Source organism: Mirounga leonina, unplaced genomic scaffold, assembly GCF_011800145.1.
Source record: "Mirounga leonina isolate KUSES-001 unplaced genomic scaffold, KU_Mleo_1.0 Mir_115, whole genome shotgun sequence".
NCBI classification, from domain to species: Eukaryota; Metazoa; Chordata; class Mammalia; order Carnivora; family Phocidae; genus Mirounga; species Mirounga leonina.
The window spans coordinates 10,763,578-10,781,135 of NW_023270268.1; the positions used below are offsets into that span (position 1 = coordinate 10,763,578).

The 17,558-nt window shown below is 42.3% G+C and overlaps 1 protein-coding gene across 6 annotated transcripts in view; it reads left to right on the top strand.

Annotated features, from left to right (window-relative positions):
* GASK1A (golgi associated kinase 1A) overlaps nucleotides 1–17,558 on the top strand; it is an 89,564-nt gene that overhangs the window by 19,143 nt on the left and 52,863 nt on the right. Inside the window, exon 1 of one of the 6 annotated variants that reach the window (XM_034993090.1) lies at nucleotides 16,315–16,791. The exons of the other annotated variants lie outside the window; for them this stretch is intronic. Coding sequence (XP_034848981.1) covers nucleotides 16,789–16,791 — 3 coding nt within the window. The 5' untranslated portion in view covers nucleotides 16,315–16,788. Of the gene's footprint in view, nucleotides 1–16,314; nucleotides 16,792–17,558 lie in introns of those variants that run through there. 6 annotated transcript variants of the gene reach the window in all.

Sequence of the window (17,558 nt, forward strand, 5' to 3'; positions counted from 1 at the left end):
AGTGGTGATGGTGGACATCCCTGCTGCATTCCTGACCTTAGGGGGAAAGCTCTCAGTTTTTCCCCATTGAGAATGATATTCACTGTAGGTTTTTCATAGATGGCTTTTATGATATTGAGGTATGTACCCTCTACCCCTATACTCTGAAGAGTTTTGATCAAGAAAGGATGCTGTACTTTGTCAAAAGCTTTTTCTGCATCTATTGAGAGGATCATATGATTCTTGTTCTTTCTTTTGTTAATGTATTGTATCATGTTGATTGATTTGTGGATGTTGAACCAACCTTGCAGCCCAGGGATAAATCCCTCTTGGTTGTGGTGAATAATCCTTTTAATGTACTGTTGGGTCCTATTGGCTAGTATTTTGGTGAGAATTTTTGCATCCATGTTCATCAAGGATATTGGTCTGTAATTCTCCTTTTTGATGGGGTCTTTGTCTGGTTTTGGGATCAAGGTAATGGTGGCCTCATAAAACGAGTTTGGAAGTTTTCCTTTCATTTCTATTTTTTTGAACAGTTTCAGAAGAATATGTATTAATTCTTCTTTAAATGTTTGGTAGCATTCCCCTAGGAAGCCATCTGGCCCTGGGCTCTTGTTTGTTGGGAAATTTTTGATGACTGCTTCAATTTCCTTAGTGGTTATAGGTCTGTTCAGGTTTTCTATTTCTTCCTGGTTCAGTTTTGGTAGTTGATACATCTCTAGGAAAGCATCCATTTCTTCCAGGTTATCTAATTTGCTGGCATATAGTTGTTCATAATATGTTCTTATAATTGTTTATATTTCTTTGGTGTTGGTTGTGTTCTCTCCTCTTTCATTCATGATTTTGTTGATTTGGGTCATTTCTCTTTTCTTTTTGATAAGTCTGGCCAGGGGTTTATCAATCTTGTTAATTCTTTCAAAGAACCAGCTCCTACTTTTGTTGATCTGTTCTACGGTTCTTTTGGTTTCTATTTCATTGATTTCTGCTCTGATCTTTATTATTTCTCTTTTCCTGCTGGGTTTAGGCTTTATTTGCTGTTTTTTCTCTAGCTCCTTTAAGTGTAGGGTTAGGTTGTGTATTTGAGACCTCTCTTGTTTCTTGAGAAAGGCTTGTATTGCTATATACTTTCTTCTTAGGACTGCCTTTGCTGCATCCCAAAGATTTTGAACAGGTGTGTTTTCATTTTCATTGATTTCCATGAATTTTTTTAAATTCTTCTTTAATTTCCTGGTTGACCCATTCATTCTTTAGTAGGATGCTCTTTAGCCTCCATGTATTTGAGTTCTTTCTGACTTTCCTCTTGTGATTGAGTTCTAGTTTCAAAGCATTGTGGTCTGAAAATATGCAGGGAATAATCCCAATCTTTTGGTATTGGTTGAGACCTGATTTGTGACCTAGGATGTGATCTATTCTGGAGAATGTTCCATGGGCACTAGAGAAGAATGTGTATTCTGTTGCTTTGGGATGAAATGTTCTGAATATGTCTGTGAAGTTCATTTGGTCCAGTGTGTCATTTAAAGTCTTTATTTCCTTGTTGATCTTTTGCTTAGATGATCTGTCCCTTTCAGTGTGTGTGGGGGGGGTGTTAAAGTCCCCCACTATTATTGTATTGCTGTAGATGTGTTTCTTTGCTTTTGTTATTACTTATCTTGTGTAATTGGCTGCTCCCATGTTAGGGGCATAGATATTCACAATTGTTAGATCTTCTTGTTGGATAGACCCTTTAAGTAGGATATAGTGTCCTTCCTCATCTCTTATTACAGTCTTTGGTTTAAAATCTAATTTGTCTGATATAAGGATTGCCACCCCAGCTTTCTTTTGGTGTCCATTAGCATGGTAAATGGTTTTCCACCCCCTCACTTTCAATCTGGGGGTGTCTTTGGTTCTAAAATGAGTCTCTTGCAGACAGCATATCGATGGGTCTGGTTTTTTAATCCAATCTGATAGCCTGTGTCTTTTGATTGGGGCATTTAGCCCATTTACATTCAGGGTAACTATTGAAAGATAGGAATTTAGTGCCATAGTATTGCCTGTAAGGTGACTGTTACTGTATATTGTCTGTGTTCCTTTCTGGTCTATGTTACTTTTAGGCTCTCTCTTTGCTTAGAGGACCCCTTTCAATATTTCTTGTAGGGCTGGTTTCGTGTTTGCAAATTCCTTTAGTTTTTGTTTGTCCTGGAAGCTTTTTATCTCTCCTTCTATTTTCAATGACAGCCTAGCTGGATATAGTATCTTGGCTGCATATTTTTCTCGTTTAGTGCTCTGAATATATCATGCCAATCCCTTCTGGCCTGCCAGGTCTCTGTGGATAGGTCTGTTGCCAATCTAATGTTTCTACTATCGTAGGTTACAGATCTCTTCTCCTGGGCTGCTTTCAGGATTTTCTCTTTGTCTCTGAGGTTCGTAAGTTTTACTGTTAGATGTTGGGGTGTTGACCTATTTTTATTGATTTTGAGAGGGGTTCTCTGTGCCTCCTGGATTTTGATGCTTGTTTCCTTCGCCAAATTAGGGAAGTTCTCTGCTATAATTTGCTCCAATATACCTTCTGCCCCTCTCTCTCTTTCTTCTTCTTCTGGGATCCCAATTATTCTAATGTTATTTCGTCTTACGGTATCGCTTATCTCTCGAATTCTGCCCTCGTGATCCAGTAGTTGTTTATCTCTCTTTTTCTCAGCTTCTTTATTTTCCATCATTTGGTCTTCTCTATCACTGATTCTCTCTTCTGCCTCATTTATCCTAGCAGTTAGCGCCCCCATTTTTTTATTGTACCTCATTAATAGCCTTTTTGATTTCGACTTGGTTAGATTTTAGTTCTTTTATTTCTCCAGAAAGGGTTTCTCTAATAACTTCCATGCTTTTTTCAAGCCCAGCTAGTATCTTTAAAATCATGATTCTGAACTCTAAGTCTGACATCGTACTAATGTCCGTATTGAGTAGGTCCCTTGCAGTCGGTACTACCTCTTGTTCTTTTTGTTGGGGTGATTTTTTCCGTCTTGTCATTTTGTCCAGAAGAGAATAGATGGATGAGAGAACAAAATGCTAACAGGGTAACAACGTCCCCAGAAAATATACTCTAAATAAACCAGAAAAGACCTAAAACCAGGGGAAAAGAAAGGGAAAGAAAGAAAAAAGAAAAAGAAAAAAAAAAAAAAGAAAAGGAAAAAGATAAAAACAAACAAAAACAGAACAAAACAAAAAAAATAGAACATGATCAAATATGATCAGGCTGGTGCATAGATCAGTGTCACACACTAGATTTTGGGCGTATTTTGGTCTGTTAGAAGAAAGTGCCTCCCAAAATTTTAAAGAAAGAAAAACTTATATGTGTACAAAAATAAGGGTTGATATGAGGAAGGGTTGGAATATGACTGTAAAGATGAAAATTATAAAAAATTTTATAAAAGGAATTGATAAGATAAGAAGTTGTTTGAAAAAAGAAATAAGAGGATTTTTTAAAAAAGGGAAAAAAAGGGATAGAATGTGATCAGGCAGGAGACTAGAACAAAGCCATACACTAGAGGTTTAGGGTATATTTTGATCTGTTAGAAGAAACTGTATCTCAAAATTTTAAAGAGAAAACAACTTATATATATGTGTATATATACCAAAAATGAGGGTAACTACTATGAAGGGATAGAATATGACTCTAAAAATGAAAAATAAATTTTTTTTTAAAAAAAGGGATTGATAAGATGGTGGTTGAAAAAGGGAAAAAGAAAAATTCAAAAAAAAAAAGTTAAAAAAATTAACTTTGAAAGACTAAAGAATCATGGTAAAAAAGCCATGGATTCTATGTGCAGTATTCCCCTAGCGCTGGAGTTCTGCCGCTCTCATTGATCGGTAAACTTGGTCTTGGCTGGCTGTTCTTGCTGATCTTCTGGGGGAGGGGCCTGTTGCCGTGGTTCCCAAATGTCTTTGCTGGAGGCGGAATTGCCCCGCCCTTGCCTGGTCTGGGCTAAGTCATCTGCTTGGGTTTGCTCGGGAGCTTTTGTTCCCTGCAAGCTTTCCGTACAGCTTTGGAGGACGAGATTGAGAATGGTGGCCTCCCAATCTCCACCCCGGAGGACCCGAGAACTCGGGGCCCTGCTCCTCAGTGAGCCCCAAAGAAAAAAGTAGTCAGTCACTCCCGTCTCCTCGGTCTCCGGCTGCACTCCGTGCTCACCCGGCCTGTGACCAAGCATTTCTATCTCTGGCACCTGACCCCATGTGGATTCTCCAAACCCAGCAGATCCCTGCGGTGTGCTCCCGGACCGCTCCTCCTGGGGGAGGAAGGGGAGTCTCCCTGGATCTGCCGCTTGTTGGGTCCCTGCTGGCGGAGCAGTGGCCCGACTGTGCCGCGGATCACGGTTTATGGCAACCCCGAGCTGAGAGCCTGCTCCTCCGCTCCGTGTCTGCAGCCGGCTTCCCCACTCCGATCCCTGGGAGCTCTGCCGCACTCAGGCACCCCCGGTCTTCCTGTGACCCCTAGGGTCCTTAGACCACACTGTCCCACGAGGGTTCCACCCCCCGCTTAGCCACTGGAACCATGTCCCTCAGCAGAGCCGACTTCTAAATGTTCCGATTTTGTGCTCCGCGGCTCTATCACTTGCCAGAAGTGGCCGAGGGAGGCCCCCTCCCCCGCCACCTATCCTCCCGACTATCGCCTCGGATTCACTTCTCCACATGTCCTACCTTCCAGAAAGTGGTCGCTTTTCTGTTCAGAGCATTGTTGCTATTCTTTTCTTCGATCTCCTGTTGAGTTCGTAGGTGTTCAGGATGGTTTGATCCCTATCCAGCTGAATTCCCGGGACCAGACGAAATCCACGTCTCCTACTCCTCTGCCATCTTGCTCCACCCCCCCAACCACATCTTCTTTTACCATTCATCTGTTAAAGGACATCTCGGCTCCTTCCACAGTTTGGCTATTGTGAACATTGCTGCTATGAACACTGGGGTGCATGTGCCCCTTCTTTTCACTACATCTGTATCTTTGGGGTAAATACCCAGTAGTGCAATTGCTGGGTTGTAGGGTTGCTCTACTTTTAATGTCTTCTCATTGTGGTTTTGATTTGCATTTCCCTGATGATCAGTGATGTTGAGCATCTTTTCCTATGTCCCTTGGCCATCTGTATGGCTTCTTTGGAGAAATGTCTATTCATGTCTTCTGCCTATTTTTAAATTGGATTATTTTTGTGTATGTGTTGAGTTGTATAAGTTCTTTATATATTTTGGATTATTAACCCTTTATCAGATATCTCATTTGCAAATGTCTTCTAAAGAAAAATAGAGACAATAGCACCTGGATGGCTCAGTCAGTTAAGCAACTGCCTTTGGCTCAGATCATGATCTCAGGGTCCTGGGATTGAGCCCCACGTCAGGCTCCCTGCTCATTGGGGAGTCTGCTTCTTCTCCCTCTCCTTCTGTTCCTCCCACTGCCTGTGCTCTCTCTCTCTCTCTAAAATAAATAAATAAAATCTTAGGAAAACAAGAAAGAGAAATAGAAACAAACAAAAAACCAGACTCTTAGGGGCGCCTGGGTGTCTCAGTCATTAAGCATCTGCCTTCAGCTCAGGTCATGATCCCAGGGTCCTGGGATCGAGCCCCATGTTGGGCTCCCTGCTCAGCGGGAAGCCTGCTTCTCCCTCTCCCACTCCCCCAGCTTATGTTCCTTCTCTCTCACTGTCTCTCTCTCTTTCAGATAAATAAAATTAAAACAAACAAAAAACCCCAAAACCCCAAAAAGCCAGACTCTTAAATGTAGAGAACAAACTGGTGGTTACCGGAGGGGAGGTGGGAGGGACAGGTGAAACAGGTGAAGGGGGTTAAAGAGTACACTTATCATGATGAGCACCGAGTAATGTATAGAACTGTTGAATCACTATATTACACACCTGAAACTAATATAACACTTACATTAATTATGCTGGGATTTTAAAAATTAAAAAATAAATATAATTATTGACACTGTTCATTTATCCAGAGCAGTAAACTATGTATGGATCCTTGGCTACCTAAATAGTTATAAGCTCAAAGAATATGTCTTATGTAAAATTATCTCCTCAGTTCTCACAAAGACTGTGGAATGGAGAGGGAAGGCATCATTGCATTTTTGCTTTTATAAGAAATATTGGCTTATAAATGTGAAATGGCCTGCCCACAGCTACTGCTTTCTGGAGTGGTAATTTTAGACAGATTTTGAAACACAATGTCAGAAAGGTATTTCAAACATTTTAATAATGATTTAGTTATTTTAACATTAAAACAAACACATGCTACCTGTGAGGAGGCTTAAGACCTCATCCACAGTCATGTGCCTTGGGTGTAAATTCTCTCTGGTTTGCCATTAGGGACAAAGTTCAAGGACTACTGTGTAAGGTATACAACTCTTAATAAAACAAGGTCCTAATATTCCAGCAATAAAAGCAGTCACCCAATGGTAGGGAAGAATAGTAGGACTGGCAGGTCCTAACTAGTCCTCCCTATAATTTGTTGTCTTTCCAGAGTTACCTAGTTCTCTCCTCTTTGCCAGTGTGTCTGACCCTTAGTTTACTCAGATATGGCTTCTCTCTAGCAAAGGCAAGGACAAAAATCCATTTTCCACTTTCTCTAAGTCTGTAAGTGGTGGGGTTCAGATTTTAAGCCTCATATTCTCCATCTGTAAAATGAAGACTATAAGAGCTACTTCATGGGGCTATTGTAAATATATATATACTAAATTAAATGTCCATGAAAAGACCTTGCACTGCACCTGGTCATCATGGATGCTCAGTAAGTATAGTTAATTGCTAATTGAATTCCTCCATTCTGGAAGGGGATATAACTGATATAGATCTGAGCTTCCTTTAAGCAAGGGTGACTGTCTCCCTGGTTTGCTCAGTGCTGTCTCAGTGTTAGCACTGTAAGGTCAGCATCCCAGGAAGCTTCTTGTCAGGGCATGAAAAGGCCTGCCATAAAATCATATTTTCAAAGTATGGAACAAGAAGGATGTCTGTTTTGGTCCACGTGGGTTGTCATAATACCGTAGACTCCCGGGTGACTTAAACAGCAGAAATTAATTTTCTCACAATTCTGGAGACTACAAGTTCAAGATCAAGATGTCAGGAGGTTGCAGACAGTCACCTTCTGTGTACGCACATGATCTCTTCTTTGTGTGCATGTGGGCAGAGAGAAAGCCAGCTCTCTGGTGTATCTTCTTATAAGGCACTAATCTTATTGGATCAGGGCCCCACCTATGACCTCACTTAACCTTAGTTGCTTTTTAGAGGCTCCATCTCCACATACAGCCACACTAGGGGTTAAGGCTTCACCATATGAATTTTGGGAGGACACAAATATTCAGTTGACAACAATGTCCTTCTTAATTTGGAAGTATATTGATGAGAATGGAGAAAAGGATTACAGTGAAACAATTTATATGCTGTTTCTCTGAAACAGTTTGGTGATCTTTGAAGAGGTCACAAGGAGCCTGAAAAAGCATGAACTGACTATACCTGAGTCATTTGTTGTTGTGGGTAGGTTGCATCAAAAACTTCTACAGTGGGGCGCCTGGGTGGCTCAGCTGGGTAAGCATCTGACTCTTGATTTCAGCTCAGGCCATGATCTTGGGGTCATGAGATCAAGCCTGCATTGGGCTCCACACTGGGCATGGAGCCTGCTTAACATTTTCTCTCTCCCTATCCCTCTCCCCCCATCCCGCTCACTCTCTCTCTCAACAAACAAACAAACAAACAAACAAAACCTTCTACAACAACAACAAAAAATGACTTGATTTTTGGAAGTAAGACTGCATTAAAACTCCAAAAAGTGTCACCAGGAAAGGGCAGCAAAATTAAACAGGACTTTCTCAATTTCTTTTTTAAAGACTGTAACTTATTTAGAATTTAATTTCACAACTTCAAATTCCTTGTGTGCTTTAAGTCCATTTTCCCTGAGAAAGAGAGGTTTAACTTATGGTGACAGCTAACTTGCTTCAGATTACTTTAAAATGGTAGACATTTCAGACATAGATAGCCCATCTGATGAATTTATAGATGCAAAGTACCTGATTGACAAACAGCTTGTCTACCAAACAAATCTGGAGATACAAAGTGGATGGACATTTTCGGAGAGCTGGAAACTAATTCCTACAAATCTATAAGCCTGTTGTCACAGGTATAAGATAAACCTAATAAATAAAATCCTCAGTATCCCATTTTGAGATGCTTTTGTTGAGAGGATATTTAGCTTCATGTCATCACATTGGACACTAGCAATCAACAAAACATATACTTGATAAGAGCAGAGTTATAGGTCAAAGTGAAGTTTACATGTGGACTGTATGTGGTTTTACTATTACATAAAATAAAAAGAAGGATGTCTTAAAGGTTGCAGGCAGTTCAGAGAAATGCCATTGGGAAAAGAAACAGGAAAAGTAAAAAATATCCTACTGTATCGTGGACAGAAAGAAATGTATTGTTATTTTTTATTAAATAAATGTAATATCTATTTAAGTAGTCCTGTTGCATTTATGTTCCCTTAAAGTCTTACATTTATGTAACTTAAGAATATATAATAATATAGTCTATGTAAATAGCTATGAAGATTTTAAATAGCCATATCAAAAGAGAAAAAGAAATGTTATAAAATATTGTTATGTTTTTCTCACACATAATTTTAATTACTATAAAGTACTGTTGCTAACTAGTCCTATTATTGTTTTGTTTAAATAATAGCATTTATGAAGCAAAGGAAATTCAATTATTAGAATAACCCAACAAGAAAGAGTCCATTCATAGTTTGCCTTACCTGATGGATATTCTTCCCAAATTATCTAGATAAGTCTTCCATTTAATTTTTTAAATTAAAGTAAATTAACAGACAGTGTTGTATTAGTTTCAGGTGTACAACGTAATGATTCAGCAATTCTGTACATTAAGTGCTCCTCGCGATAAGTGTATTTTTAATTCATTTTATCTATTTTACCCATGCCCTACCTAACTCCCCTTTGGCAACCACCAATTTGTTCTCTGTATTTAAGAGTCTGTTTTTATATTTGTCTCTGTTTTTCTTCGTTTGTGTTGTTTCTTAAATTCCACATATGAGTGAAATCATATGATATTTGTAATCTGGGATCATATGATATTTGTCTTTCTTCTCAGTCTGACTTATTTCACTTAGCATAATACCCTCTAGGTCCATCCATGTTGTTGAAATGGCAAGATCACATTCTTTTGTATGACTAATATTCCATTGTGTGTGTGTGTGTGTGTGTTTATGTGTGTATATATATACATATCTTACTTATCCATTCATCTATGGATAGACACTTGGGTTGCTTCCATACCATGGCTATTATAAATAATGCTGTAATAAACATAGAAATGTAGATATCTTTTTCAATCAGTGTTTTTGTTTTCTTTGGGAAGAACTTTCATTCAAAAGTCAACCAAATATTTCAAACAGGTCCTCTGGAAAGCTAGTTAATGTCTATTGCAGCAATGAACTTACTCTTACACTTCCATTTCTTGACCAAACCTCTTGAAATAGTGTGTCAGCCCTGGCCCTCAGGAGGTCAACAACATTTGTAGAAATAGACACAATTTTTTCAGGATGGCTGGCAGAGTCATTGATACCAGATGACACCACTGCATGTTGAGATGAGGAGCATGTTCTTCACGAAAGCAGCAAAACCAGATGTGTTGCCAAGCATCACAGATGCTCTGTCTGAACCCACAGTACCAAGATTTTTATTCTGCCTGAGTTTGGCAAAGAAATTCTTCACCATGTTAAAGACATTGACTGCAGATTCTAAAAGAAGTTCACAAAACACCAATTCTCTCTTGATTACAAGAGCTTGCAGAGAGGAGTTGGCTTTGGTTACACAAATAGGGGTATTTATTTGTATCATTATATGCAAAAGTGAAATATTAAATAAATGTCAGAAAAAAATAGCATTTATGAAACAAAAGTAAATAATACAGAATAATACATAATTTTTTTTAAGATTTTTTTTTTTTATTTATTTGACAGAGAAAGGCACAGCGAGAGAGGGAACACAAGCAGGGGGAGTGGGAGAGGGAGAAGCAGGCTTCCCGCGGAGCAGGGAGCCCAATGCGGGGCTCGATCCCAGGACCCTGGGATCATGACCTGAGCCGAAGGCAGACGCTTAACTGACTGAGCCACCGAGGTGCCCCAGAATAATACATAATTTTTAAAGAACACCAATTTCCATTTTTTTATGTTGAAGTGATAACACATTTATAATAACTTGTTATATTATTATGGGATTTGGGGAGTATAATATAGCACTTTTTTTTTTTTTTTGGCCTGGCAACCCTTTTGTCCTGGATTGGCTCTCTAAAAGCTTAACCATCCTACCTGTATCACTCAACTTTTATCGCAATAATGCTCTGTAACAAACCTCTCCAAAACTCAGTGGCTTCCAACCATAAACATTTGTTCTCATGCCTGTGGGTTGACTGGGCTTGGCTCCGGGCAGTGAGTTGAGCCTTAGGTCTGTCCCACGTGTCTTGTTTTGGGGCTCAGACTGGAGGGTAGTGGCTACCCAGGGCTTGTTCTTTATATGGTGAATCACCAGAATGAAAGCCATGTGGCACTGCATAGTATATACAGTGCCTCTGTTTGCTTACATTCTAGTGGTCAAAGTGTGTCCATGGCCAAGCCCAACAATAGTGGAGCAAAAATACGTGCTCTGCTCATAGTAGAAGGAAGGGGAAAGAACATTTGCTGAACAATAACCTAAAGGACCCCACCCCATTTAAGAGCTTTCTGTGGGCCCCACCCACTGACTTCCACTTATTTCTCAGTGGCTGTCCCTTTTTGCAAGGGAAGATGTGAAACATATAATTTTTTTGGCTGAGTACACTGCTGCCCCCTAAAAGATAGGGGTTCCGTGAATGAAAAGAGAGAAGGGAAATTGGATGCTAGCATTCTCTGCTGCAAAGGAAGTTTCTCTCTCATTCATTCATGTATTAAACAAATGTTTTTCAAAGTTTACCATGAGACAGGTAATGTTTAGATAATGTAACCTATATGAACATGTTACATGGTTGCAGGAGCCCAGGAAGTGGGGCTGGACAGGGATGAGGGTCATCCTTATTTATCAGATGAGGAACCTTGAAGCCAGTAGGAGGGAAGTTGCTTTCCTGAGTACCTATGCTTTGTGAGCAGTAGATTCAGCATTGAACCCCGGTCTTCTGTCTTATTCTTTCATTTAGAAGCATTACTAGGTAGCTACTTGGTCCTAGGCAAATGGAGGCAGAAGGCCCCAGAATGGTCCCTTCCTCTAGGGAGCTCAAGGTCCATGAAAGAGACTAACAAGATCATATTTGCAATAGAGTAACTTCAGGAATCATGCAGTATTGGGTCTTCAGGATAGAGAAGATGTAGGGGTGAGGGTGAAGGGGTCTGAGGTGGAGGTATGTTAGGTTGAGAAAAGGCTTTGAGAGGAGGAAACTATTTAGAAGGTTTAGAAATGATAGAGGAATTAGGAGTCAAACATTGAAGGACCTTGAAAGCCATGCTGAGGAATTTGCATTTAAATCCTGACAGTTATGGGGAATAGGCCAGTGGCAAGTCCACATTTCAGCCATCATGTGCAGGATAGATTGGAGGGAGTAAAAGTAGAGCCTGGGACACTAGTTCAGGGGTCCCTCCAAGAGTATTGTGAATGAGACAAAAGTTTGGGCCAAAGAAGTGGTAGTGAGAATGGATAGAAGGAGAGAGATTCCAGATTCCATCTGGGCATGAGAACCAAGGAAGAGGAATTGCTTAGCTTAGCAGTTCTCAGCCCTGACTGTGCTTTAGAATTAAGTATGGTGCTTAAAAAAAATACAGATTCTCAAGCCTTGGAAATTTTGATTTAGTAAGTCTGGGATAGAGCCAGACAAGGAACCATAGTAAAGAGTGAACCAGTTGGGCAGCTGCCTGGGTTACAAATTTATAAGGAAACCTAAAACATCATTAGGGCAAATTGGAAATCTGACCCCTTAGTACTGGAGAAGGGAAAGATAGACTCACTCCTGATGAAGTAGGAAGGGCCCTCCAGTAGAAATAGTAAAATATTCCCCACTAGCGCCAACCTGTCTCAGCTGAATGTTTACTACTTGCAAAATCCACTGTGTAATCCGAGGCCCTACCAGCACCCTGGGAGCAGCCAACTGCCAAGCAACTTAAATTCTGAAAGAAAGTAATACAGGAGTGCTATTTTCTAGAGAGGAGGAGTTTATTGGTTATCTAAATTTAAAAACTCTTTTAACATAGCATCCAACAAGTGTCTAGCTCAGAAAAAAAAATCACAAGATAAAACTGAAGGGGGATGAAGTATGTAGTCTTAAATACAGCAGTCAGGGAAGGCTTCACTGAGGGGGTGACACTTGAGTAAAGACCTGAAGGAGATGAAGGAGCAAATACAGGGCATTTCAGTCAGAGGGAATAGTAAGTGCAAAGACCCTGAGGTGATATAGTGCCTGGAGTATGCAAGAAACAATAAGGAGGAGAGTGTCTCCTGGAACATAGGCAGTAAGAGAGTGCAGGTGGTGATGATAGACAAGCAGAGTGTGGAAGGACTTGTGAGGCTCCTGTAAGATTTGGGCTTTTTTACTCTGAGGGGGGTGTGAAGCCTCTGGGAGGTTCTGAGCAAAGGAGTGACAAATCTGATTTGTGGTTATTCTCAAGCAACTCTTCTCAAAAGTAATTTTATTCATGTGATTAAGATGGATTAAGTTATGCTATTGGGACAATTTTTGAATCTTGATGGTTAAACACACAAATTTATTTCTCATTCACTCTCATATCCAATGAGGTCTTGTGGAGGCTGTGCTCATCATAGTCCCCAGAGACCCAGGCTGATGGAGACTCCATCTTGACATAAGCTTTTCAGTCAATGAATAAGAGAAGGAGCATGACCAATCATGCACTGGCTTTTATAGCTTCCACCCAAAAGTGATGGCACTTCTACTTAACATCTCATCGGCCAAAGCTGGTAACATACGCACCAAACTTCAAAGGGCAGGGAGACATACATCCTACTCATTGTCTGAAAGACGGGGTGCTAGATGTTTGTGAATAGCTCTAGCAGCTACCATAACCCAGCTTCTTAGAAACACAGCCTTACAAAATCTCCCTTTCATTAGAGAGCTCTGCATGACAAAGAGTTCTATTGGTACATACACATGGGTACAGTGTGTGTGTGTGTGTGTGTGTGTGTGTGTGGAAAGAAACATTTCAATTCCTATTTCTGCCCTATTAATCTCACCCCTTCAAAATTTGTTGTTGTTGTTATTGCACACTTTATAATAGGTAGAAAATAAGGTAGTACACTTAAGTAACTTGTAAATATGTCATGCACATATTGGAGAATATACTCAAAAACTTATTGCTGCTGAATAATTTAAAAAGTTTGGAGCCTGCTAGGATAGATTATGAGTCCTTTGAGGCTAGAGACAGGATGTGCTCATTTTTGTTCCATGTAGCTTTTTATTGAAGTTTAAAATACATACAGAAAGGTGCACATATCCTAAGTATTACAGCTTGATTTATTTTCATCTGTAATTGGTACTCAAATTAGTAGCAAGATTGACAAACAAAACACGAGCAGCACCACAAAAGCCCTCTTTGAATCTTCTTCCCAGTCATGACTTTCCCCTGGGTAACCACTCACCTGACTCCTAACAGAAGAAATCAGCATTGCCTGTTTGTGCACTGCATATAAATGAAAGCATATGTAGGCCTATTTTTGTGGCTGGCTTCTCTCCCTCCACAGAATGTTTGTGTGTGGCTATAGTTCATGGATTGCCATTGCTGTAAAACACTATATTGTGTGGATACACCACAATCTACTTATTGTTTCTCCTATTGATGAATATTTGGGTTGTTTCTTGTTTGTGACCATTGCAAATAATTTGCTGCTAATGACCTTTCTTGTACCTACATGGCTTTTGATGCACATATGTAGGCATTTCTGTTGGGTCAAGGTCTAGGATCTGCTGGGTCGCAGGGCACATGTATATTTAGTTTTAGTAGATAGCCAGACAGTTTTTTAAGGCAGTGCTACCTCTTGTTCTTGACATTAACACCAATCACAGAGTGTGCGGCAAAAAATGCATGGAGAGTAAGGAAGCAGGGGGACAGAGGACAAAAAGGTGCATGTCAAAGATTGTTGGCATGCAGACCTGTTGAGTCACGGAGCCACAGCCGTGGTCATGGCCCTATGCAGGAGGATGTTATCAGGGAAGTCAATGATTACCTCGAAGATAATGTGGACCAGTGGTCTGAAATGTAGCACTGCAGAGCTGGAAGAAGGGGGAGTTGCCTTCTCTAGGCAGGACTCTGCGAAGGGCAGGTGGAGTCATTTCAGATCCAGGTGTGTCCTCAGTTCAGCAGTTCCAGAACTCAGTTTTATCTGCTTACCCAGCTGTGGCCATTCCTGGAATACTGACTGTTCGCATTCAGTCTGGGTTACAAAAGTGGCAGTTGTTCGCTTACAGATGGAGTTCCTACACTCACCATCTCAGCATCTCCTTAGCTGAGCAGAGTCTCAGGTGAACAAAATGATGCAGAGCTTGGGAGTCTGGCTTCAGAATGCAGGATTTTGACTCTCTGTTCTTAGGTTGACAATTCACCTGGCTGGGCCAGGTCCTGGAGCAGCTTCTCCCAAGTGTGTCCCATGAGTCCTCAGAAAAAGAGGTTAGCATCCGGTAAATGTGGAAAAAACTGGGCACTTTCCAACTTTCTCAGGAAATCTCAATGCACATTAGCATTGATGTTTCTGACTAGTCCTACTGCTAAAAAAAGAGAGAGAGGGAGAGAGTCTGTTTACCTGTGTTCAGTATTCTCAAATTTGGCCAACAGAATCCCTGCCTCTTAAATTGTTTTTATACATAACAGATAAATTCTGCAGAATACCACAAAACCCTTTGAAAACATTAATTAAAAAAAAATGTCTGCTCCACTCTCCAGTGTTGTGTTTTTCAAACTATACTTATTCGTGGATATTATTGAAATAAATTTAATGATTTGAGACCACCATTACAAATAATTAAAATGGAATAGAATAGAAAATACCAGAGTGCATCACATGTAATAATATTTTATAAAACTTGGTTTTAGGGACATTTAGACATATATGTTTGTGTAAAGGGTCACGGCATAGAGTGTACATATTATGTGGGTCACAGTCAGAAAAGGAGACTCGAAAGACCACACTGTTTCCTCAGATGTCTGAGTGAGACAGTTTGCAGGATCCACTCCCCCACCCCACCCTGCCCCGTCCTTACTATCTGGCTTTAGGAAAGTCACTTCAATTCCCTATTCCTCAGTTTCCTAATTTGTAAAATGGTGATAATAAATGTTCTCGCTTAGGATTGTTTGTAATGATGAAACGAAATAACCTATGGAAAGCATCCAGAACATAATAAGGACTGAAGAAATACTTTCTCTTCCATCTGTCTCCCCATCCCCATCCACAGTTTAAGGAGACCTCCGAATATTTGTTCTCCTTTAGAAATACTGTCATCAGTGACAGCCTCAAAGCATTCTGTAGCTGGTGACCCCTGGGAAGATGGTTTCTGGCCATCTAGTGATGACTCTTGTTAATTTCAACCTCAGAGGGTAATTTTTCAGCCTGGTTCCCAGATACTCTCAGGGCACCCTACTGCTGACTCTGTCCTCACCCTTACCTTCATGTCTATAGGCTCTTAAGAATCCTGAGGTCCAAACACTGGACTACTTAGGGACATAGGTCTCAAAGACATACAGGCACTGGATGAACGTGACTCAGCTGTTAAATGTCACTCAGCTATTAACAGAGGGGCTAGCCCCCAATTCCAGGACTATGGACTCCAAGCCCAGCCTTCTCTCCAGCAAGGAGCATGCAGATCCTTAGGTCCTGCCTCGACTGTGTCATAGCCTATTATAGGTGACCCAGGGGACACAAACACTCTATGCATCCATAGCAGAGGGGTCGGTATCAGCCACTTACTCCAGCGCCTTAAACACTGGTTAATTCTCAAGGGGGGAAAAATGTCCATTGTGATTGACCTTAAGTGGTAAAAGGATTTTCCTACCGTATTTCCTTCCAAACCGCCCGTGGATACTGAGCCCAAATAAGGTTACGAGATGCCAGTGAAAGACTTCTCTTTCTGTGGCTTTGCTTGGGAGAGCAACAGTTTTGGCGAACCTCAGCAGGCGGGTCAGGCCCCTCCTTCTCCCTCTCCGTCCCTCCTCCCGCCCATGACTGCCCAGGGCTCTCGGAACACCCTCACACCTTGGAGGCGGGATCGGGGCGTTCCGCCCAGACCTTGCTCCGCGCTTGCCGCCCAGCCTCAGATCATCACCCGGCGGGCTGGCCCCATTCCTTCCTAGCACCTGGGCCCCTGCTCCAGGCGGCTGTGGCCGCCTGAGCCCGGGGCAGGGCTTTTATTGTGAAAGGAGCTCCCCCCTCCTTCGCTTTCGGGGAAGTGGGGAGGTTGGGCTGGGACGCGCAGCCGGGACTTCGCAAACTCTGCCAACATCCCTGGCTGGTCGCGGAGGCTCGCGGCTGCGGGAAGGCTCCTGCAGAACCGCGGATCCTCAGACGCGCAGATCCCCCGTGGGCTGGAGATCCCAGACCTCCTCTAACAACCCCACCTGCAGAGCATCCCTGAGCGCATCGCACACGCAGGAATTGTGGGGCCACTTGGCCGCTGGGAACCTGTGGACCTTCGGTCCGGGAAACCCGAGTCCAGGAAAGACTTGGAGATTCACGGAGCAAGGGGCGGCCCCCGGGGCGGTGGGATGAGCTGGAGAGCCGGCTGAGATCGCCGAGGAGCGGGTCCAGCCACCACAGGGGACATGGTAGGAATCTCGAGGGGGAACGCTCGGGTGGGCGGATAGGGCGGGCACCCAGGCAGGTGGCCGCGGACAGTGCGCGCAGCTTTGGGTGCGCGGAGCCTGCACGGCCTCCGGGAGCCGGAATTGTTCTGGAAGGTTGCTTGGGGGCTGCAGCGGCTTTTATTTCTGCACCTAGGACGAAGTGTGGGGCGCCGGCGAGGGGTGGGCAATCAGCTTTGCCGCTTCCCTTGGTGGGGATGACCAAGGGCGCTTTCATTACGGACCCGTACACCCTGGCTGAACCTTAATCCACGTAGAAATAAATCGGGTCTGGTAAAGGTCCAGTGCCTGGCTCCATCTGCTGGACCGTCGGGCAGGTGTGGGCGCGCTGGTTGGTCTGGGATGTTATTCAGGAAATTGGAGAACTTGTGGACCGTTGCCTTTCCTTTGATAAAACTCAAAGACAACAACACGCAGGAAAGATAGACCCTTTGAGCATGAACCAGGCTACATGTGTAGCCGCAGGAAAGGGGCTTCTCTCAGGACTGGTTGCTGATGAGCTCTGCTTTCAGGTAGAAGCTACCTGCAGCCCCCACCCACTGTTCCTACAGTTCACTGCACTACCCTGGGTGGGTGGAGTGGGGGAAGGGTGTCAGACACCAGAATGAGTCTGAACTCGGAAGAAACCCACAGGGCTCTTCCATCTGCTTCTGTGACCCCCTCCCTCTCCCCACTCTTAAGCTCACAGAGGCCAGACTGGGGCTCACTGGAGATACTTCTCTGGGATCTTA